At 40.9% G+C, this 25,471-nt stretch overlaps 1 protein-coding gene across 1 annotated transcript; it reads left to right on the top strand.

Annotated features, from left to right (window-relative positions):
* Positions 1-2,207: 2,207 nt before the first annotated feature.
* Positions 2,208-4,162, top strand: LOC122767729 (E3 ubiquitin/ISG15 ligase TRIM25-like). The gene has a single exon (XM_044023184.1). The coding sequence runs from the start codon at positions 2,232-2,234 to the stop codon at positions 3,915-3,917; it is 1,686 nt and encodes a 561-aa protein (XP_043879119.1). The 5' UTR covers positions 2,208-2,231; the 3' UTR covers positions 3,918-4,162.
* The last annotated feature ends 21,309 nt before the right edge of the window (positions 4,163-25,471 follow it).

The raw sequence follows: 25,471 nt of genomic DNA, 5'->3' as shown, positions 1-25,471 counted from the left end.
GGTTTACATCATTAAAGTGAACCTGGTGGATAACTGCGTTAAGGTTAAACACCTTAATACTTAAACAATCAGGGAAACAGTCGACATGTTATCAGATCAAGTTGTAATATCTGTCGCAAGAATTATCTCTCCTACAAATATTCAATGGAATTTTGGTTTACTCCAAACGTGGCAGGTGACTTATTAGCAGCACCAGTGTGTGTCTGTTGTGTTGATTTTGACGTTTGGATAACAAATGCAGGGGAAACGTGATGGAGAAAAACATTATGTTAACTAACCCTTTAAGGTCAGGACTGGGACATGGGTACTTCTTTAAAACAGTGTTTGTGCTGACGCTGTGACTGCACACAAGATGAATGAAAACACACATGGAAAATGTCAAGTTGAAGAGAGTTGAAAGAGAAGGAAGAAGAAGTGGACTCAAAGATTGTTGCATACATCGTTAAAATACACAGCTGTCAAATTTACATGACACAAACGAAACCCTGCAAACATCTGCTTCACATTCTGTGTTTTTCAGGAAGTAGAAGCACAGGTGTTAGTGATAACATTATACAGTTCTATGCTTTTTCTATAGAAGTGCATATTTATAGTTGAAACCAGAAGTTTACATACACTGTATAAAAATTCAATTCAATTCAATTTTATTTGTATAGCGCCAAATCCTAACATGCATGATCTCAGGTCTGTACACTCATTGTGTTGAACCAGACTTGTGCAAGTCCACAATTCTCTTCCTGATATCTTGGCTGATTTATTTTGACTTTCCCATGATGTTACACAAAGAAGCAGTGTGTTTCAGGTGTGTCTTAAAATACATCCACATGTGTGTCTCTAATTAACTCAAATGTTGTCAATAAACCTATCAGAAGCTTCCAAAGACATGACATCTTCATTTGGGCTTTCCCAAATTGTTTAGAGGCATAATAATCTTAGTGTATGTAAACTTCTGACTTTGAAGAAAGTAATAAAAAATTGTCTAACAAATTCCTTCTCTCATTATTCTGACATTAATAATCCTAACGGACCTAAAACAGGAAAAGTGATTGTCTGATTTCATGTCAGACAGTGAGAAAAAAAGCATAATGTGTCTTTTTATATAGTGTATGTAAACTTCTGGTTTCAAGTGTAGTTCTTTGTACAGAGAATACATAGTAGTAGAGTTCTTCAGGGTTCTAAAACATTGTGCCTGAATCCAAAAAGACTCTGAAATGATGACCTGGAGATATGTTCTCTTCAAAGTCCCAACGCTGATGACTTCTTTGTCTTTATGATTATATAATATAGATATTTAAAAGAAAAACTGCTTCAGAAGAATCATTTCACCAGTTCATCTATCCTCCACATGAAGCCAGTCGTGGTTAGCACTCATACTTTTGCAACAAGAAGACCGGAACAAGGGTCTTTCTGCATGGAGTGTGCATGTTCTCCCTGTGTGTGTGTGTGTGTGTGTGTGTGTGTGTGTGGGGGTCAGGTAAAGGGGGGGGATCAGGTAAAGTGGACACTCTAAATTGACCGTCGTATAGGGGGGAAAGGTGATGACAGTAATTCTTTACTTGATTAAGCCAATTTTAAGAATGATTACATTAGAATTGTAATAATAATAATGATAAATATATTCTTGTGATACAAACTAAGAAGTTTTAGGTCCACTGAGAATTTTAAATATTCACTCAGTACACCACATAACTCTATGTGACACCCTTTGAATCACAGATGTGTGAGTCCAACATGGTAATGCTATGCAAGGCTGAGATTTTTCTGAGTAGCCAACCCTGACAGACAGGAAAACACTCCCTGAGATCAGTTACAGAGCTAATATCTACCTGTCAAGAGCCCTAATTACACGCACACACACACACACATTTCACCTGTTGTTGCTTCCAGTTCACCTGACCAATCCCCAGCTGTACAACAGTCTGGGGACAAACTGGTCGCGGCCTTGGCCTCAATGATGCAGTGACCAGTCAAGGTTAGCAGCACCTATATTTGGGCCTGAGACACACACACACACACACAGGGAGGTCACTCCATGTCAGATTGGAAGTGGTTCCTGGTTCCCTCCCCCTCACACCTGCAGTTTGACAATGAGAGGAGGAGGAGCCAACAGGTGGAGACGAGCCAGAGCCGATAGGCTCCGCCCACTCCCGTGTCACACGTTGTTGAGATCAGAGCTCAAACCTGTTAGAAAGGAAGAGAAACTCAGACAGTCGTGGTGACAGAGCGGCGAAATGGCAGCAGTTCAGCTGCAGAGAGAAAACATCTCTTGTTCCATCTGTTTGGATCTTCTGAAGGATCCTGTGACTCTTACCTGTGGACACAGCTTCTGTAAGAACTGTATTAAAGACCACTGGGACTCAGAGGAGCAGAAGAGGAGCTACAGCTGCCCTCAGTGTAGAGAGGCCTTTATGCCGAGGCCTGAACTGAAGAAAAACGTCATGTTAGCAGATTTAGTGGAGGAACTGAAGAAGACTGGACTCCACGCTGCTCCTGCTGATCACTGCTATGCTGGAGCTGAAGATGTGGCCTGTGATGTCTGCACTGGCAGGAAACTGAAAGCTCTCAAGTCCTGTTTGGTTTGTCTGGCCTCTTACTGTGAGGAACATCTCCAGCCTCATCATCAAGCACCTGCCTTTAAGAAACACAAGCTGGTGGAACCATCCAAGAACCTCCAGAAGAACATCTGCCCTTGTCATGATAAGATGATGGACTTGTTCTGCCGCACTGATCAGCAGTGCATCTGTTCTCTCTGCTCTGTGGACGAACATAAAGACCACGACACGGTCTCAGTTGCAGCAGAAAGGACGCACAAGCAGAGAGAGCTGGATCTGAGTCGAGAAGAAGTCCAGCAGAGACTCCAGGACATAGACAGAGACGTGAAGGTGCTTCAACAGGAGAGGAAGACTCTCACTCTCTCTGCTGACAAAGCCGTGAAGGACACAGACGAAAGCTTCACTGAGATCTCACGTCTCCTGCAGAGGAGAAGCTCTGACGTGAAGCAGCAGATCAGATCCAAGCTGGAAACTGAGGGGAGACGAGTCACAGACGCCGAGGAGAAGCTTCAGCAGGAGATCACTGAGCTGAAGAAGAGAGAAGCTGAACTGAAGCAGCTCTCACTCACACACGACCACAACCAGTTTCTCCTCAACTACCACTCACTGTCAGCACTCAGTCCATCATTGTCCACCATCCACGTCCGTCCTCTGAGACACTTTGAGGACGTGACAGAGGCTGTGGCAAAGGTCAGAGGTCAACTGCAGGACGTCCTGACCGAGACGTGGAAATACATCTCACTGGCTGTGGCTGAAGTAGATGTTTTACTGACAGAACCAGAACCAGAGACCAGAGCTGAATCCTTCAAATATTCACAGGAAATCAAACTGGATCCAAACACAGCTCACACAGAGCTGTTATTGTCTGAGGGAAACAGAAAAGTGACAGTAACGTATGAAGATCAGTCTTATTCTCATCACACAGACAGATTCACTGATTATCTTCAGGTCCTGAGTAAAGAGAGTCTGACTGGATGTTACTGGGAGGTGGAGTGGACAGGAAGAGGAGGAGTTTATGTAGCAGTGACGTACAAGAACATCAGCAGATCAGGTCCAGAAAGTTTATTTGGAAACAATAACAAATCTTGGGGTTTAGTTTGTGACCAAAACAGTTGTCAGTTTGGTCACAACAGAATCTGGACTGACGTCTCAGATGTTACAGTCTCCAGAGTGGGAGTTTACCTGGACCACAGAGCAGGTCTTCTGTCCTTCTACAGAGTCTCTGACACCATGACTCTGCTCCACAGAGTCCAGGCCACGTTCACTCAGCCTCTCTATGCTGGAGTTGGTTTTCTTTATTTTTATTCTTCACCTGGAGACACAGCAGAGTTCTGTGAACTCAAAGAGTTCTTTCAGGAGAAGTGAGTTAAACTATGAGTGTATAGTGAAGTGTATTTGATTCATGGTGAAGTGTATTTGATTCAAGGTTAAGTGTAATTGATTCATGGTTTAGTATAATTGATTCATAGTTAAGTGTATTTGATTCATGGTTAAGTGTATTTGATTCATGGTTAAGTGTATTTGATTCATGGTTAAGTGTAATTGATTCATGGTTTAGTATAATTGATTCATAGTTAAGTGTATTTGATTCATAGTTAAGTGTATTTGATTCATGGTTAAGTGTAATTGATTCATGGTGAAGTGTATTTGATTCATGGTGAAGTGTATTTGATTCATGGTTAAGTGTATTTGATTCATGGTTAAGTGTGTTTAAATCATGGTTAAGTGTATTTGATTCATGGTTAAGTGTAATTGATTCATAGTTAAGTGTGTTTGATTCATGGTTAAATGTATTTGATTCATAGTTAAGTCAAATTAATTCATGGTTAAGTGCATTTGATTAATGTTAAGTGTAATAGATTCATGGTTAAGTGTATTTGATGCATAGTTAAGTGTAGCACTGATGATGTATGATTAAAGAGATTTGAAGTAAGAGGTAATGTCGGTTGAAGAGTGGAGCTTTTAGAAATAATATCTATCAATATTTGAAGATGTAAAGCAGCCAATTCTGAGACACACATGTTAAGTTGTTATTTCTGGGAGTGCAGGATTGATTTCAGTGGCTCAGTCTGTGTGTGCTTCCACCGAGCAACAGAGGCTTGTTAACTTTATTATTATAATAACTTTTTTTTATTGCATTGCATTCACTTGAGTATTTATTTTTTGGTCTTTTTTCTGAGTATTTTTTTTTCTGTTTTTTTGTGCTAGTTTAGAGCACATTTGAAACAATAAACGCAATAAACATTCGATTTATAACAACATGGACGGCTTGTTTAGTTTAATCAAGTTTTACTTTGATCTGGGTTTAAGACACTGGGGGACAGTATTACCATTAGTTTGTTGACTTTATGCAGGCACCTGAGAACTTTGCGGTTGTTCAGAGGGAAAGCCCATTCAGATCTGTTAGATGTAGCAATGTTTCTCCATGATCAGTATCTACGGATACAAGATGATGCATATAGCGACTATGCTGCCCTCCTGTAGTCACTCTGCATGGGAGTGGGAGACTGTTTTTGACGCGCTCAACAAACAATTGTCCATACGCATGTCCATGTTCGGGTGAGGTTCCCATTTAATTGACACAAAAGGTTTCAACAAAACATGACTGAAAAACAGGAGAGGAAAAAAATTAGCACAAAAAACAGAAAAAAAAATTACGCAGAAAAACAGAAAAGAAATTACTCAGAAAAACAGAAAAAAATGACTCAGAAAAACAGAAAAGAAATTACTCAGAAAAACAGAAAAAATTACTCAGAAAAACAGAAAAATACTCAGAAAAACAGAAAAATACTCAGAAAACACATAAAAAAAAATACTCAGAAAAACAGGAAAAAACATTAGACAGCAAAACAGGAAAAAAAAAATATTCAGAAAAAAAACCCAAAAAGGTATGATGATATGAAAATGATATGTTGTCATGTTCCATGGAGCACAATGTTCAGCACACAATGATTAATACATTAATATTATTATTATTATTATTATCATCATTATTATTATTTTGTTGGTTTTCCAACAAGAACAAATGACAATTTTATCTTAGAACTGTAAGTTATTCAGATCTAAGAGCACTATTCTCTATTTTTTAACACCAGTATGTATAAATAACATTAAGTCTTAAGCAGTGAGAGGATCAGCAGCTTACATATAGTTTTTAATAAGCTGTCGTTAGTGATTCTGTGATTCATCATATCACCAGCATGAACGTTTCTACGTCCTATTGGGCTTTACAGACAGTTTTCTTTGGAGAGGTCAGCACTTAACATGGTTGAGACAAAGCAGTGTGTGTGTGTGTTTGTGTGTGTGTGTGTGTGCACGCGCGTGTGTGTGTGTGGAGTCACTGAGAAACACAGCTGCATTGACTCCTACACACTGAATAGTTGCACTTACAGAAAGAAACATCTGCCAACTCAAACAATCCAAAGTATATACCTTATTCAAAATAAATTTAAAAAAAAAAGATTATTATGATGAAGTAAGCTTAAGTAAAGTAATTTATATGCAGGTTTTTGATGATGAATACTGTAAAAACACAGACATTCACTTCGGCAGAAAAAGCCTTTTATAAGAACTGAAAATATTGAAGACAGAAGAAAATAAGTAGCAAATGCTGTTTTTTCAAATAAACATAATGATGTAATGTATTGTGTCACTAATTATATTGATTGTACTGTTATATATTTGTAATGTAACACCTTTGTTATATAGGCCAAAACATTTGTAGAATAACAATATTCGACTCACTTAAAATTATTATTTACTTGTATTCTTGTATTAACTTGTATATACTATTCATCCTATAGCTTTCTTTATGTATAGGATGTATGGGATGCTGTTCTATTATTATTAGTGTAGTATAGGTCTTTAACTCCGCCTCCTCCAGGGGAAGTGGGTGAAACCTGCTTTTGCTTCTCTCTGTATCCAGGATACTTTGACTTCATTTTTAAACAGCACAAGAAAGTGGAGGTGTGTCCATCTTTAATTACACACATATCTATCAGCCCTGATATTAAAAGCAACAACTGACTTTAATGATGTGTCATTAATGTTTAGAAAGAGTTCATACTCAGTCATGACTGATGCAACATTAACAAGAAAACATCTGCCACAAAAGTAAAACTCGTCGTTTTGCAGGTATTTGATCAAAGAGCTTTTGTGGAAAAAAAATAAAATAAAATACAAATTGAATGGCACTTTAGGAAAAGCAGTGTGACAACAGATCAATTAACCAATCACTTTGTGAAAATCAACGGCATCATAACAAAATAATGTCGATTATAGAGCTGTGGACGTCACATGACTCAGTTTCCATGAACTGTCATGTTGGCAGATGAAGATGTGGCAAAGATGAACCGGACTGTTTGCTGGATTCAAACTGTCAGTTAGAGGCAGTGCTGCGTTCATGTTGCTGTGCAGAGTAAATCTGGTCTGAGTCCATGATTTAAACCCATCACTCTGTCTTCTTCTGCTCACTGTGACACTGTGAGTGTCATGTTTCATCGCAGTGACTCATCTCCACCGTCTCTCTGGATTTGTGGGGATCCACTAACATGTTCTCCTGTTAGCTTGTTAGCTGTTTTGGCACAACATCTGTCCACCAGCTTCCCTCCTATGATGAAAACAGCTGGTAAAGAGACAGAATGTCTGACATATTGATGGATGGATAGAGGTTGTGTTGTCCTGGTGTGGTGTAGTATGCTGTACCATCACCAGAGCCATGCTGCTCTACAGTGGCTAACACAAACAGTTTTCCTTGCTAATGACATTATTTCACAGTGTTTTATTCCAGGCTGTAATCATTTAGTTAATATGACACTTATTGCACATTTTTATGGCTGGCTTTGAGGGAGCTGAAAGAAAGTTAGAGAAAACCATGAGAAGACTTAAAAAAGAAAAGTGACCTAATCCTGAAACTCTCCATTAAGTAACAATGTCAACATTTTCCTTCCACAGGCCACCTGCAAAGATCACAACAACTATTGTTTCAGCTTTTCTCCCGAGCAGAATTTTCAGTTTGGCTTCCTAGACCGTGCAGTGTAAGACCTCACTATTGGTTTGGTTTAGATTTTATAGCAGCAATAACCTTGGCAGCTGTTTGAAGGCAGGTGCTGGGTGGAGTCTGCACATGTGCAGCGGTTAGAAGCTGAATAAGAAGCAGCTGGGGCCGCTGACAGCCTGCTGCTCTCCTTCCTTTGTCTCGTGCACACTTCAGCCCTTCACCTGATGTCAATACAGTTAATGAGGCTGAACTGTGTGTGCTGGTTTTACACCGGAGGACTGAAGACCCAATGTTTTCTGTGTTGAACCCTGACATGCTACATGCTACATGCTACTACTACTACTGTACTGCATGAACAGCAAAATACACAGGACATGATAGACTGTATATGGAAAGATATGTTTACCTTTCATCTCAAATCTGCTCATTTCCAGCTTCATCACTGAATAAACTTAATTAATTGACGTGTTCCCAAGGCAACCATCTTCTTTCTTCAGGGTACATTTGGCTTGAAAATGTTTTAAAACATTTAAAGGTGCAGGTTGACACTGCAGCACAGCCACTTATGTTTCAGCATCAGTATGGAGATATAAAGAATGTAAAAAATCACTGTGTCATTACAGTAAAAACAGCTGTCTTGTGTTTGACACAGTTGATGCTACAAGTAAACACGTGTTTTGTGAATCTATAGCTACATGAGAGGCATAAACCCGAGCTAACAGGGTTGCTAACTGCGTTTTATTTCTTATAATTACTTTTGTGGGGGTGAACAGAACAATGTAGAGAAAAGAAACATATAACACAATATTTAGACTAATTAGCCAGCGTAATTACGGCATTCTTCTTCTTTTGTGTCTTAGATTCTCTTTCTAATCTGCAGTCAAAAACAGGTCATCAAGGGAAAACCTTAAACACAGACCACAAGTGCGTATCAGTGGTGGCCGCAGGATTGTAGCAGCATGTCATGTTCTTTGTTTTGCCTCTGCAAGGCCTACATTATTTACAGTATTATCATTTTATTATTGTATAACGAGTATCAAGCATTAATAATACATAAAACATATTGTATACTATACAATACAATACATTGCAATACTATACAATACAATACATTGCAATACTATACAATACATTACAATACAACACAACACAACACAACACATTACAATACAATGCAATACAATACTATGCTATACAATACATCACAATACAATACAATACAATACAACGCAATACAATACAATACAATACAACACAACACAACACAACACAATACTAGGGATGTCCCGATCCGATATCAGCTAAAAAACAAGTATCAGATTATATCGGAATGCCTCGATACAACAGTCCATTCCGCTCCAGCTCTTCTATCCAGCAGCGCCTGTTGTGATCACGTGGTCTACGCGTGTTGGATGCATGTAGATCACATGATCACAACAACAGTGTGTGTGTGCTACTGCTATATCAGAGGTTAAACATTTTTCTTTAGTCTGAGGCTACAAAGCCGCACAGCGAGCACGAGTTAGCCGTTAGCACCACGCTAGCTAATCCCGAGGCAAGCTGCTAAAACAACATTATCTCATAAACCAGTGCCACCTGTCGACTTTCAACAGCCTCCGTTTGTTAATTGTACCCCAAAAACCAGCCATGCCAAGAGCTTTGTGTGTTTTAAATGTGTCCTGAAGGTCCACACATGGAGCTAAGTACGTCTGCAGGGCCGGTCCCTGGGTTTACCTACAGGATGAGTCACTCACCCTGTGTGGGTTGGGCTAATCCAAAATAGTGAAAACAAGGGGCGTGTTCTCTGGGGGCTGTTACCTGTGAAACACGGGTGCTCTGAAAACACCCCCGTTAGCATAACATGCGAAAAAATCCAATATTGTTATGTTGAAGGTTAAACTTGATGTAACCCATTGGTTAATAATAAATGGGTCAATACAATAATACAACGGTCACACGGTGGGGTAGTGGTTAGCACTCTCGCGAGAAGACCCGGGTTCGAGCCCCCGGTTGGAACAAGGGCCAGTCTAAAAACATGCAATGTGGGGATTAGGTAAATGTGGGGATTAGGTAAATTGGACACCCTAAATTGACCATGACTGTGAGTGTGAGAGTGAATGGTTGTTCTGTGTGTGGCCCTGCGATGGACTGGCGAACTGTCCAGGGTGTACCCCGCCTATCGCCTGATGTAGCTGAGATTGGCACAGCACCCCCCGCGACCCTCTGGTGGAGGATAAAGCGGTAGATGATGACTGAGTGATGATATTATTTATAATATTTTTAGCAAATTCATCATCATTTGTTGTAACAAGCAGAGAAGAAAATAAAACCTGTCTTCCAATTCATTGCATTTTTTTGTGGTAGAAGTATCTGCATCGGTCCTCGGTATCGGCAAGTACTCAGATCCAAGTATCGGTATCGTATCGGTTAAAAAAAAAAAGTGGTATCCTTTCATCCCTAGGGATAGTCATAAAAACAAAAGACAGAGGAAATAAGAGACAAAGTCATGGCAAAGCCTTAAAAAACTGCTCTACACTGCAGCTGTGGATTTAAAGCATAGGGGTCACTTTGTGGAGTTAAGAATAATATGTCAGACAATGAAAATAACCAGAGCACAGCTCGTCTCTGGACTCTCTGAGGATTGCTGAGTTTCTTCAACTTTGCATTGACCAAGTTTTATGGGGGCATCCTACTTTCTGTTTTCTGTTTCCTCTTCCCTCTCCTTCCCTTTAGTTCCCCTCTCTCTCTAATTTTCCTCATTTCATTGCCCTTCTACCCCTCCTCGTCTTCCTCCTCTTCCTCCTCCTCCCCCAGTTAGACTGTGTCCTCTACATGTCTAAGCCTGTGCTCACTGGTGTTTGATGTCAGTTAATTTGCTGCAGTGTTGACAGGCAGATGGCTGCTCAGCACAGTGTGTGTGTGTGTGTGTGTGTGTGTGTGTTCATGTGTGTGCTTGCATGTGCATTTAGGTATGAAGGAGAGTGAACAGTGAGGTGGATTTCTCTCTCGACTGACTGTATGTGTTGAAGCAAATGAATCTGTGTGTACAGCATGTTATACAATAATGCCGTTTGATTGTTTGTGTGTGTGTGTGTTTAGGTGGGTTTCCCAAGCTGTTCGCTGTGGTGTAATTGCTGCATCTGAATTCGCTGCCCTGGATTACCGCAATTTACTCCCACGGGAGTGCTGAGCACTGTGGGAAAAGTGTACGAGCAGTGTGCGCAGGAGTGTGTCTGTGAGCACGTGTGTGTGTGTGTGTGTTTGTGTGTGCTCGGTGGGAAAAGTGTGCTTGTGCCGGACAAGGACACAATACAGCCTTTTCTCTTCCATCCATGGAGTCATATTATACCCATCATAAGCCTATAGTGTGCTTTACCATGCCAGGGTCCATGTAGCTGTTTCATGAAGGGCCCATGTAGTTCCAGTGGTTTTCTTAGTCACACAAAGACTGTTACTGCATTAGAATTAGAACAAGGCATCCTTTTCACTTCTTCTTCAGTGTTGGGTGTGTAAAGATTTTGACCAAATAAGGAAATCCCAGAAATGCACCTGCCCCCACACACCGTCAGAGCAACAATGAAAAATGACAGCCAGACTGGCAGAACAACATCGTCCCTTTGTCATCAGGACCATGTCAAACTCACTGCATTCCACATCCAGGTAGAGCCGCTTTGCATTTCCACATGCGTGTACTAGAACATGTTTTCATTTATACTTTAACAGTGTCCATGTCCATGTCAGTCCACACATGTGTACTCAGTGTCTGTTTCCATTCCTGTAGCAGAAATTTCTCACCAGGAAATAACCCTCACCTTCCTCAGACGCATCAAGCAAGTTTTCCATCTTCCTCCTTATTTCTTTGGACCAAAACTGTGATATTGAGTGTTATCACCAAAGTGCTGCGCCACAGTGAGCATGTGCAGTCGACTCAAAGTGTCTACCACTTTATCCTTCCCCAGCTGAAGCCCTAGAGAGGTCACCAGTCCATCACAGGGCCAGTATACAGAGATGAACAAGCATTCACTCTCACATTCACGTCCTGGTCAAGTTTAGGTGTCAAATGAACCTCTGCAGGAGGAAGCCGGAGTAATTGGAGAAAACTCTGGGAAAATAACTGACTACCTAACCCTGACTTTGTTTTGCCCTAACCTCACTAACACTTGTTGAGTTGTTTCAGTTGGACGACCTTGTTTGAACCGAAACGATGAAACATTATTTGTTTGCTGCGTCCTTCATCTGAAACTGAGCTCTGTCAATCATTACTATCAGACCTGACTGAGGGAGCATTTGTGTGTATACAGCGGCGGCACAGGCAGCAGACAGGGACCAGAAGCATGTATCCCATCAAACTGCTGAACAACAGGGTTCTTTGAATTCACTTCTGAAACCTTTCCTTGGTGCTTCTTTCAGTTGACGTCAACAGATCAGTCATTTTACCTCATCAATTGGCTCCAATATGACATTTTTTTTGCAATCAGTGGACTTCAATGGCCAATCACCAAAGCATTATGGGTCACTGGATATATTTGATTATTTAAAGGCCACTTTTAAACAAACACCTTGAGATGTATCATCTTGCTTGTAAGAGGGTCCACGACACAAAGAGACAAGTACAAAAATAGTGTAGTAAAAATTAACAAATAGAAAAAACCTTAACATATAGAAAAACTAGGGATGCAACGATACCACTTTTACCGATGCCAAAACTTCTCTGCTTGTTACAACAAATGATGATGAATTAGATAAAAAAATATTTAATATAGTAGCAAAATATAAAAAAAAATAAAAATAGTATAAAACTAAGATTTCAAGAAATTATTGCAGAGTTTCCTCATTTAAATCGAACAACATATCAAACTTCAGTCAGCATGCAATGGTGTGGACTCTGAACTAAGCATCGTTGGATATTTTGAAATGAGTCCACACTGCTGACATGCTATTAGCCTACTGCACCCGCCAGATTTCTTGATTTTGAAGCAGCGTGTCTCACTCGCCTAACCACACTGTTCCTGATTAGCCCGGCATCTCCCCTAGCTGCCAATCTAAAAAGTACAACAATAATTACAAGCCACCCTCTAATCGCGGTCTTCATGCAAAGCCATTGCATGTAATAAATGGGTTCATGATATGGGTTAACTTTAACGAGTACGAGTATATGAGACTAGTATCAGCCCGATACCCGATACCAGTATCGGTGTCGGTACATCCCTAAGAAAAACGTAGAGAAAACACTCTCCAGATAACTTTGCAAAAAGTAGTTATAAAACAAATAAAAACAAACAATTCAATTAATTTGTAACGGTAGCAGTTTATATGAAGGTTATAGGTTATATAATGATGCCTTAAACAGGTGAAGAGAAGTCATCAACCCAAGTTAGAGAGAAAGCTTTGAATTTAAATGCATGATTCATTTCTTTATGGATTGTGAGAACAAGGAACAGCTGGATGTAAATATGTTAGAAGTTGTTTTAGATAAGACAAGAATTCTTCAGCCTGGAAAAAAGGTCAATTCAAAGTGTATTGTAGTGTAAAAGTGAATGCTCCTTAAACTGGAGTGAAGTGAATCATCAGTGGCCTCATCATTTATGGGCAACAGCTGATGGTAGCATGTGAACAGTGTGTTTACCTGGCCACCACAGGAAGTCATGCAGACCTGTATGGCTTGGGAAACACACACACACACACACACACACACACATACACAAACATGAGCACGTGTACATTTCTTACACAAAATGCTTAGCTGTGGGAGTCCAGGGAGATTTGGGGCCCATTCAGACTTGTGTTCACAAGGAACCAGGAACCTTTGTGCTCATGTGTTTGCCAAGGTCCTTTAAAACAAATCCATTAAGACCAGGCACCACAGTGTTAGACTGTCCAGCCAGGGCTCACACACACACACACACACATTATGATTGTCTTGAACAAGTACTGACGATCCAGACCCAGCAGAGACCTCAGAGGAACTGCCAGAGGAGAAGAAACACCACAGACAGACGCCCCCTCAGGGAAATAATCCGGTCCATATACATCACTCTTGTCATGAAGCTGACTGCTCTCAGTGAAAATCCCACTGACCTGATGCTGTACGAATCCTTTCTCGCATCTTGCTCATCATAAACACTACATCGAAACAGTCATGTTTTAATAGTGTTTTATGTGTAATTAAGCTCTAAAATACTATTAGTCATTTCATTTCAGCAGCTGTTTTGTAGCTGCTGTTGAGGTTCTGACTCAAGTTCAGAGCTGATTGTGGTCACTGCTTAATATCACCATTGGACAGCCTTTGAAAATGAAGAAAACAATGTTTTAGCTTGCAGGGACACAGGAGCTGCAGTGTCTCTGTCATCAATCTGAACGTAGAATTTCAAGTCACAAAATCACACATTTCTGATGGAGAAACTGGACTTTGGACTGAAATACAACACAAAACCACTGCATAGACTCATTTTAAAGACAATACAGTATCACCATGAAATATCACAAGTGTATTGGTGTGGCGAGGCTTCAGTACTTGATGCAACCAAACTTAAAAAACAGAAATATTTAATATTTTAAAAAAAATAACCGGTATCATCTGTGATTTGTCAGTCAGTCAGTCATCATCTAACCGCTTTATCCTCCACCAGAGGGTCGCGGGGGGTGCTGTGCCAATCCCAGCTACATCGGGCGATAGGCGGGGTACACCCTGGACAGTTCGCCAGTCCATCGCAGGGCCACACACAACTAGAGACAAACAACCATTCACTCTCACACTCACTCCTACGGTCAAGTGTCCAATTCACCTAATCCCCACATTGCATGTTTTTGGACTGTGGGAGGAAGCCGGAGAACCCGGAGAGAACCCACGCACACACGGGGAGAACATGCAAACTCCATGCAGAAAGGCCCTTGTTCGAACCGGGGCTCGAACCCGGGTCTTCTCGCTGCAAGGCGAGAGTGCTAACCACTACACCACCATGTGGCCCCCTCTGTGATTTGTAGTTATTATTATTATTTTGAAGGTTACGTCATTTAACCTACAATTTAGTGGTGTGTTTCAAAGGACAATATGTCGTTTGAAAGAGACAACAGAGCCTGTTTTAAAGGAATCTTGACTCATAACTCATCAAACACGTTACCTGGCTACAGCAGCAGGAATCCTGTGGGACAATCGCAGCATACCAACGTGTGTGAGAGCAAAGTGTTTCTCAATGGTCTTTAGTGTCCACTCCACACCAGACTTTTATGACCTTTTCATGTGAGGTTCAGAGCGACCGCCCCTTTATATTCACATCAAATTTACAGCTCTAATACACATAGACAGATGGGATTGATGCAGCGGTCACACACACACACACACACACACACACTGAAGGGGAAAAGTTCCATTCACAAAACATTCAGGGACTCAATATAAGCCCATTTAAAATGAGCTGTGAGAACATTGTACAACTTTTACAAGACAGAAGCAAATGGAGTTTGAAATGTATTAGCAGCAGCTCAATCCCACTTTAACTTGATTGTCTTTATTAGTCAAATACAGTTTTTCAAGAAATATAAAGCTTCAGTACGTGAAAAACAGTGCACTGAGGAAAAAAAGGCAGCAGTTCAACAGCTAATATATAAGTGTGACTCCATTCCATCTATTGCAGACAGGATTGTTAGCCTCTGTATTTGCTGAAGCTCCTCTCACTGGATCATAGATGTAGTGCAGTCACTTCTCCCAATCTTAAGGGAATCAGAAAGGACAAAGTTACAGGAGTTACAGGTGACAGGACTCCCTGGAGCATCACTGATGGTTTGCCACGGATTTCATACACTGTAAAAAAACAACAAAAAAAACCTGTTGTTTTTACGGTGTAGGCTTCAATCTGCTTCTCTGTGGACCAAACACCCTTATACCAGCCTGTAGACCTCTTTGACTTGTGTCACATCAAAAACACCTGTCAGTCACTATGATATTTTGGACATTGGCTTGAGGATTTACATAAAGTAAAATGTCAGGAAGTACGCACTTAAAGCCATTGTGTAACATTTGTATTTTAGCAGTACAATTCACCTCTGAAACTTTTTGTTAACACTTGTGTCTTCAGTCAGAGTCCAGCCTGTTTTCAGCCATCTTGCCTGACCAGCTCAATGTTGCTGTTGCCTCCATCTGTTTGACATAAAACACATCAGTGGGCAACATGAGAACAGTGACATACTGAGACAAACAGAGAGTCATGTGCTGAGCCGATAGCCTTCATCGTCTCCCTTTCCCAAGCACATCATGGAGTTATTGTGGCCTTCACATACCAGAAAGGATGTTGTTGTTCTTCTTCTGTTGTAAGATAATGCTTCCTAAAACAATTAACTTGTGCTCTGGCTGGTTTATATGCCACATAACCAAAGGATTCTTATTTTAAAACAAGTACATATATACTTATACAAACATTTTTATGGGAATTATATTCAATTTATGCAAAGTTAAACACTGGAACTTTAACCCCTCTCTTCTTGTAGTCCTAGCTTTCCTCAGGTTGTGTAGTTTGTTACATCTCAGTTCATTAGTGTTATTTATCACAGTCCAATCCTGCAGTCAGTCTCTCTGCACACAGGCGCTTGCCAAGCAACACATGGACAGACAAGTCTGAGTGTGAGCATTAAAATGGCATGGATAAATAATGACTGACTCATTATTATTGTACTGCTTCCAGGAACTTTGTGTCTTCCTCCCTGATCCTCACTAGAGATCAACAGGCCCTGTCTGTCTGTCTGTGTGTGTGTCTGTGTGTCTGTGTGTCTGTCTTCTCTTTAAGTGATCCACGGACTGAAGCATCGTGGCTATAACCTCACCGTTTCCTGCAGACTTCTTCTCCCGTCTATTACATGAGTGCTGGGTGGAAGTGCACCCTCTGCTGGTCATAACTACTGTGTGAGGTCCAGAGAAGTGACACACAGACAAAAACAAACAGCCGTTGTCATTAGTTGGTTTAACACCTAAGTAAAAGCAGCAGATGGGAATTTGTGCCTTCTTTCATTTCTCATATTCTAACTTTGGTTTCATCAAGTGTTGGTGGAAGTCGTTATGATGTCACCGCTCATGACAGTGGAAAGACAGCAGGACACTCCCCTGCTTCCTGTTTCCTGTCAAGGAAAACAAAAGAGTGAGTATGAAAAAAGTGATTTTTCTTTTCAGTCTTATAATAGAGGATGTTTCACAACCTTATAATGAAGCGCACGTGTAGAGGTGTACGAGATTCTCTACATGAAGAGATCGCTTGGGAGGATTTTCTACAGAAGAAGCTGATGGCAGATATTCTGTTTTAATAACTGGGCCTGAAATGAGCTGCCCCTGTTTTAAAGACCAGTGACCAGCACTGGTGCTGTGTGCTAATGTACACTTAAATAAAATATATGCCAACTCAAGTCTACAATACCTTAAAGATAACTATGTTTGCTGATTTGTGCAAAGAGAAGGCGTTTTCAAACTGGAAACTCCTAAAGTCCACAGACATAATCCCATTTGTGTGTGGACTTCTTCCTGGAGGACGTCGTACAGGAATACACAAGCACACGCAGATGTGGAGCTGTGTCGTGTGTGTGAGGATGATGAAGATGGGTTTGTCAGCGAGAGCTTGTCAGCCTCGAGTGTTTCAGACAGGAGCAAACAGAGTGTGTGTGTGTGTGTGTGTGTTTCAGTCATGCTGAGTGAGTGAAGACAGGAACCAGGACGTCCCACGGCCGTAACACAACAGGCCCCGTCCCTGAATTCTTGCATTTGTGTAAATTTTTGTTACTGGTTAAGGACCTGAAAGACAGAGGGTTGACCAGGTCAGGACCAGTACAACTTCATCTGTCTGTTCTTCATCGATTCATTGGTAAGTACAGCCTTTTTCAAACTGTGGGGAGAGACTTTCCTGGGAGTTCTGTTTTATTTTTAGTCCTAACTAAAGTTTAGCAGGCGGAACTTTTGGTCTCGCTGTAACCCGGACTCATTTAAGTGACGTACCACAACAAAATCACAAGGTTTGAATAATAGAGAAGTTTCTGACAGAGGCAAAAAGAAAACTGTGCAATGTTTCGTAAACTAACAACAAGCGAACATCAGCCGAACGGAACAATGATTCACGACGACCAAAACCCAAGATGTGAAAATGCCACCATAGTGATAACAGGTATTCTTTGTTATCAAATGTAACTGTTTAAAAATGACACTATTATAGTTAAAATTTCATATTTTTGTTTGAAAATTCCTTTCTCACAAAGTAATATTGAAGTTATTTGTATCGCTAAAGCAGAAATGTTATTTGCACAACAGATTATTGAAAGAAAAGTGAAACGTTTCTTCTAATATTTTCTCAATAAATGTTTGATTGATGTGTTCAGCCATCGTGCTGCTGCTGTATGAAGCTGTCTCACTTTACTCTCACTGTGTTCAGCTGCTGTATGAAGCTGTCTCACTTTACTCTCACTGTGTTCAGCTGCTGTATGCTGTCACTGTGTTCAGCTGCTGAAGCTGTCTCACTTTACTGTGTTCAGCTGCTGCATGCTGTTCAGCTGCTGTATGAAGCTGTCTCACTTTACTCTCACTGTGTGTTCAGCTGCTGTATGAAGCTGTCTCACTTTACTCTCACTGTGTTCAGCTGCTGTATGAAACTGTCTCACTTTACTCTCACTGTGTTCAGCTGCTGATGAAGCTGTCTCACTTTACTCTCACTGTGTTCAGCTGTATGAAGCTGTCTCCTTTACTCTCACCGTTTCAGCTGCTGCATGACTGAGCTGTAGCTGTCTCACTCTCACTGTGTTCAGCTGTATGAAGCTGTCTCACTTTACTCTCACTGTTCAGCTGCTGTATGAAGCTGTCTCACTTTCTCACTGTGTTCAGCTGTATGAAACTGTCTCACTTTACTCTCACTGTGTTCAGCTGCTGTATGAAAAACTGTCTCACTTTACTCTCACTGTGTTCAGCTGCTGTGAAACTGTCTCACTTTACTCTCACTGTGTTCAGCTGCTGTATGAAACTGTCTCACTTTACTCTCACTGTGTTCAGCTGCTGCATGAAACTGTCTCACTTTACTCTCACTGTGTTCAGCTGCTGTATGAAACTGTCTCACTTTACTCTCACTGTGTTCAGCTGCTGTATGAAGGTGTCTCACTTTACTCTCACTGTGTTCAGCTGCTGTATGAAGGTGTCTCACTTTACTCTCACTGTGTTCTTCAGCCACTGCTTCACATTAAACCCTCTCTCTGTGAGCAGCGAGGGAATGTTGGCACGATTCAGATCATTTCTATTTAAATGTTAACCACTAGAGCTTATTACTAAGTTGTGAAAATATGTGTAAAACTTTTTTTAGTGTCAGTCAAAGTTTATTCATTTATCGACAAGTTTGAATTGTAAACATAACTGTGGCTAATCGATCCATAATTTCATGAACAAAGGTTCTCGAAGGTTCCCTGTGGTTCTCAAATGCAACAGCCAGACCAGAACCAAAACATAAGGAGGCGGAGTCTGACATCATATCAGTCCTATCAGTACTTGTATATCATAAACACTGATCGTCCTAGCACCAGTAGTCCTCATGGAGACCAAGACCTGGTCATAATGAGGCAGAACCTCATTTATGAGGAACTGGTTACAGGGCTAATATTTGAATTGTGGTTAAGCTAAATTTAGGGGTTAAATACTGGTCCTGGTTCTGATTGTGGCTTTGTGTACTGTAGGAAAGTGAATGAAGGACAGCCGTGTGAACCTGTGTGTCTGCATCTGTAATAACATGTGTCCTCGGGATCTTGGTCAAAGTCAGTCTTTTTTTTTTGGTGAGACAGAGATGTTGGAATTTTTCATTTCCCAGACATCACGTCATGTGTTCTCACTTACCTAATGTTCCTCGCTCATTGTTCTGCACAGAGTCTCACACAGTGGACAGTGTCCACAACTCCACGAGTCATTATGACTCCAGGTTTGTCCTGCAATGTAGGCCATGAAACAGTAGGTGGCGTCGTAACAAACGAGGGAGACATTTACCTAAATATCATCTTCACTTCTTTGTTGCACAGAATTCAAGCACTATCAATGACCCATGTCTATTTAGGACGATTTTCAAAAACGTTGAAGGGGGCCGCGACATAATACTTGCCACAGGGTAACATGAACCAGCAACAGTGTATCTACAGTGTCAATCCCGAATGATTTGAATCCTCTGAGTGAACAAACTGAACTCGAGTGAGACAGCGGCCAGCAGGCGGCGCTAAAGTGACTGTTCCCTGTATAACAGTCAGTCATTCAGTGATGGAATCACGGTGTAGATTAAAAAGAGTTTTGTTTTTATTTAAACCTGTGGTTTAAGCACCTACATTCACATGAAAGTCTTTATTTCTGCCTTCTCACAGTGATGCACCAATTTTTTAACCTGTTCTTTGGTTAAAGAACAGGTTTGGTTCAAAGAGACTTTGTAACATTAGATCTGTTAAGCTGGTAAAGTACTTGGTCAATTTTAATTCTAATTTTAATTTTTATTTGAACTAACCCTGAAACCAAGTCTCAACCCTTAAACAGACCTTTAACGGTTTGACAGGACATGACGTGGTTTTTCAGTCCTCACAAAGATGCCTGTGCGCACACACACACATACACACACACACACACTTATTATTTGCTTTTAGTAGTTGTGTTGTTGTTGCAAAGGTCAGACTGTCTTTGTGGGTTAGGGTGTCACAAGTCATAACTCATTAATTAGTGGAGGCTACAAAATGCCTTTAACTGATGTGAAAGTCCATGGTGATGGAATCCAGAATGTGTGTGTGTGTGTGTGTGTGTGTGTGGCTGTGTCGGCCCAGCTCTTTCACCTGCACTCGCCTTCACCTGACACAGAATCTGTGTTTGTTCTTCTCCTCAGATCTATTATATTCTGGGATGGAGCAGATTCTTTTCTCAGCCTTCCAGTTTCTACACGCTCCAAACTATTGACAGCATTTAAGGAATTTTGGACTGAGTTCCTTCGACCTGCTTTCTTCCATTCCTTTCCAAATTCTCTGTCCTCTTTAACTCCTTCTTCCTCTGCTTCACGATCAATCATGGAGACGGCGTGATTTAAAGGTACAGTGTATAAGAATTAGTGACATCTAATGGTAAGAGTGTAGATTGCAAATGGAAACAAACTCCTCCTCTCATCCTTCCTACGGTGGCATTCATATAGACCAGGGGTGTCAAAGTCAAATGACCTGGGGGCCAACGAGCAACTAGTCTGGTCAAGAGGGGGCCGGTCTAGAGAAAAAAAGTGGAAAAAAAAACTATTTAGTAGTGGGTGGGAAATATATGATATTCATTCGAATATTAGACAGAATTGTAAAAGTAAAAGTGCTTGTTTTGTTATAAAATGGTGTACACTTCACAATAAAAACACATTTATGATGCACAAAAATGGATAAATAAATAGAAAACTTAGCAAATAATCACAGGGATAACTGTAATTAAAACAGCTTCACGATTTATATGTAATTTACTTTTGAGTGTAATACATTTACTAAAGCAATGATTACAACCAAATGTCTTATTACTATTATAACAATAATATTGCTAGCAAATACATATAGTCTTATATTCTGTCTATATTCCATCACCTCAGTGGCAGATGTGCCTCAGCACAGTGGTGGGCGGGCCGCATGTAATTGATTGGAGGGCCACATGTGGCCCCCGGGCCGCCAGTTTGAAAAAAACTCCCAAAAGTACGAGTACTCCACAGTGAGTGACAGTAATGTGAGTAGTTGTAATAATTTACCTTCACCACTGATGAACTCAGCGACTTGATGTTTCCATTGTGGTCATTACTTTGCCCGAGTTAAAGCAACTTAGGTCGTATTTCACAATAACACCACATTGAGTTCATTTACTCTGTGCCACCACAGCAGCCTTGACAGAGGCGTCTAATGTGAGGGGAGAGTGCCTATGTGCCCACATTTCTAAGAGTTTTTTCAAAATGAAGCCCTATGTTCATCTGAACCAGAGCAAGCGGAAGGTCCGAACTCATTTTTCAAAAGTTTTCTGTGAAAAAAAAAAATCCTTAGAAATGTGTGAACATAGGGCCGGCCCCCCAACATGGGCTAGCTAAGCCAAGTTAGCTTAGCTGACATGACTTTTTCACTGTGTTAACCTCAGCAGCCGCTTCCTGTTCATTGTGAGATTGACGAGTGTTAACAAAAGCTATCGTGCTGTTGCTGTCCCCTGCGTTAATATTCTTGATCCACGTCTGGTGAACATCGTGGGTTCACTCTTCATGAGGTAAAGATTTGTGTCAGCTTTCATCCAAATGTGAAGTTTCCCACGGCTGAGAATTGCACAGGTTCCTCTCGACTTCCCAGATGTCGTTGTCAAAATGAATGCTGCATAAAAAGTGCAGGTAAAAGTAGAAATGTACACTTCTTATGAAGCGCCCACTCAATCACACGCACACTGGAGGGAGATGCCACCGCTGCAATGGCGGCTTGTTTACTTCCAGTACTTCGCTGGATTTGTCTATACCAGGAAGGATTTTGAGTTGTCTGTCAGCCAACGAAGTTTAATAACAGTGTTTCCCAAAATGTGGTCAGTGGCCTCCTGGTGAGCCGTAGGTACTGCATGTGGGTTGTATGATGTCAAATATTCAGATCTAAAGTTTGAGGGGGGAAGTATTTGTGACTGATGTTGTTGTTGATGTTGTTTACATGTATGTGAAATGATTCCTATTTACACTTTATTAGATATAGTTTTGTACTCCAGACATGGAAAAGCCTTTTCAGTTATGTTTTATAGTAACACACATGAAGTAGTATCATGGTACAAGAGGGTTTTATGACTGATGGATGTGTATGTGTGTGAAATATCAGTGCGTTTCTGTGTGTGCTCTGTAAGCTTTCATACTGCTTTACAGATAACACTTCTTAGTAACTGACATATCACGCACACGCACACGCGCACACACACACACACACACACACAGAAAGTATGATGGAAATCCCTCTGAGCTCACACACTTTCCACGTCTTGAACACATCACTTCCTTCCTCTCCAGCAGGTACTCCACCATAACACACACACACACATTCTCTCTTGGCGCTGTGATTAATATCCTGGGCAACCACATGGAAATCACCAGTTAGAAGCTCTAAGGAGGTACTCCCTCACAGTGGAGATAACAGGTGTGTGTGTGTGTGTGTGTGTTTGCATAGTTAACTACTTATACTTTCCAAAAACATTATGGACTCAGTAGATGCAGACTGATTTCCACCCTGATAGTGTTGACTGTTTTACAGTATGCACTAAACTGTCATCATTTCCCACAACTGCCATGTGTGTGTGTGTGTGTGTGTGTGTGTGTGTGTGTGTGTGTGTGTGTCATCATTGTGCTTGGTGGCTCTGGGTGTTGCCTTCAAACCTCTGTGAAGCTTTGTCGCAGCATTTCAATCTCATTGCCAGGCTCACGGGCACAGGATGGTGACAGAGTCCAGAGTATCTATAGTTACCGAGCATCTGTGTGTGTGTGTGTGTGTGTGTGCATGGTGCCATTCATGCACCCCTGCATGTTGGGGGTGTGGAGCGACCGCAATGGGTTAAGGACCCTGATCAACACACAGGATTATATGACAGATTATAGGATGCCCATGATTATTTTTTGCAAACTGCTTGCTCACCCACACCAAAATCCATAGATTGTTTTAATTTGTCAGGACACATGAGTTGCTGGTCTACTGCTGCCTGTTTTGGTAAATTTGCTTTTGGAATCTCGCCTAAGCAGGTACTAAGAATAGTACCTGGTTCCAGGTACTATTCTTAGTACCTGGTACCAGGTACTATGCTAGTGGAAACACTACTTAAACCGTGCCGTGGCGAGGCGAGTAGAGCCGGTGGAAATACGCCATTAGAAAATAAATCTGCATTTTGTGGACATTGTAATTGTGATAAATATGATAAATATTTTAAATATGTGCAGGAATGTAATCCTGTGAGTGCATGGGTGAGATCATTGTTTATAACGCCTGAACACAGTCAAGATCTCAGATTAACTGTTGTCTGCTGGTGGGAAAGTTCATGGAAATCATCAATATGTGCTCTCCGAGCGATGACCTCATGATGTCGGTATTTTAAAAGTAATGCCAATGTATCCATGGCAACAGGGGGCCAAAAACATCAGAGGCTAAAGATAGGGAAACAATATGATTAATCTGTCAATACGACTGTCATGCACAGTAGCAGCGATAAAACTCTTTCTGTATGGATTGTGTGGGGACATGTTATAGTTTAGAACTTCATCGTGTGAAACTGCAGCTCTTGTTGACATTTTTGAGAAAATTAAACTTTTAAAAGCAGAGATCTCTCCTAGGTTATAAGACGAGTCAAAGTTTGTACTAAAAGTTTTTATTCCAAAGAGATTGGATTGAAGAGTTGGAAATTGAGTCCCAAAAGTCACAATTCTCAGAATATTGTGAATATTCTCTTTAAAGACAAGTTGTTCATGCACCTTGGTGAATCTCACCACTTTTTTAAACGATCTGATCTGGTATTGTAGCCACACAGTTGGTGTAATAGTGAGCACTCTTGCCTTTGCAGCCAAAGACCTGCACTCATGATCCACCTGGTCAGAACCAGGGTATTTCTCTGGGTTCTGGTTTCTTCCCACAGTCCAAAAACATGCAGCTTTGGGGATTAGACAAATTGGACAATCTAAATTGACTGTAGGAGTGAGTGAGAGAGTAGATGTGTCCCTGTGATGGACTGGAGACCTGTCCAGGGTTTGACCCCGCCTTTTTACCCTTTGTTAGCTGGGATTGGCTCCAGCTCCCCCACAACCCTCATGTTGTGGACAAAGTGGTAGAAAACAAATGAATAGATATTATATATATATATATATATGTGTGTGTGTGTATGCCTATAGGCAAATCAAAGAGTTGTACCAGCATTTGTTTTTGAGCTTTCTGTCAGATTGTCTGCAGGTGTGCAGGAGGCAGGGCAGAGCTGCAACTCATCACCTATCATCAACTATCTCACACCCTCAACAATGAAATATGAATTTCCCTTATTTTATCAACGACCTCCTTGTTGTGTCTGTATTTGATTTTTAATAACAGAAGAAGAAGTTTTGATAATGATCCTCAACGAAACCCAAACATGGGTCGTATAAATACACAGAGTAAAATAGTAACTTGGTACCTTGGGTGTGTCGTCATCAAGTAGCTCCAATGATGTTTCCTCCGACAGTTTGCTTCATGGTTAAAGTATTGCACTTTGGTGTGATTGACATGGGTTTGACTCCTACATGAGACTTTTATTCACAAAGTTGACCTTACTGTTTATCTCTGACCCTAACATCTATAACACTTTCGTTACCAAAACAACGATAGTTAAGTTTCAGTTGGAGGACAGGCTGTATTAAATCCTAGGCAGCATTGCAACATTGTGGATGTCAACTATTGTAACACAGAAAGGAAGAAGAAGAAAAAGACGTATTTGAGTTGATTAAAGGAAGTTTTGCTCAGAATGAGGACAGAAGAGTTTTTTTATGTCTACGACCTTATGATACATGTGGAGACGTCCTCATAGTTTTAACGTAGTTTTCACACCATGGTTTTCTTTTCTACAACAACAACGTTGAACACAAAATATTGACACACCGGTGATTTCATAGAAGCGTGAGGGAGTGTGGGTTCAGTTGATGTGTCATCCAAATCAGCAGTTGCCATGGTTACTGTTAGTTGGCAGCAGCTTTAGGTTAGCGGGAGGAGGTAACGTGTAGTCGTGCTCCTTGATTTTTCTCTGGCATGCTTGCAACGCGTCTCAGTGGGGGCGTGGTAAACTTCCAGAGCTACAGTCAAACCTGTGTATTTGATGTTTAGGGCAACTGTTTGCTGATTTTGGATGGATACTCTTGTTTCTTCACTATTTGTCCATCTAAAAATAACATGGCAACGATTCACAGTTATACCT

This window comes from Solea senegalensis, linkage group LG4 (genome assembly GCF_019176455.1).
Source record: "Solea senegalensis isolate Sse05_10M linkage group LG4, IFAPA_SoseM_1, whole genome shotgun sequence".
NCBI lineage: Eukaryota > Metazoa > Chordata > Actinopteri > Pleuronectiformes > Soleidae > Solea > Solea senegalensis.
Note: the sequence above shows the minus strand (reverse complement) of the source record. Positions and strands in the feature narration are given on the sequence as shown.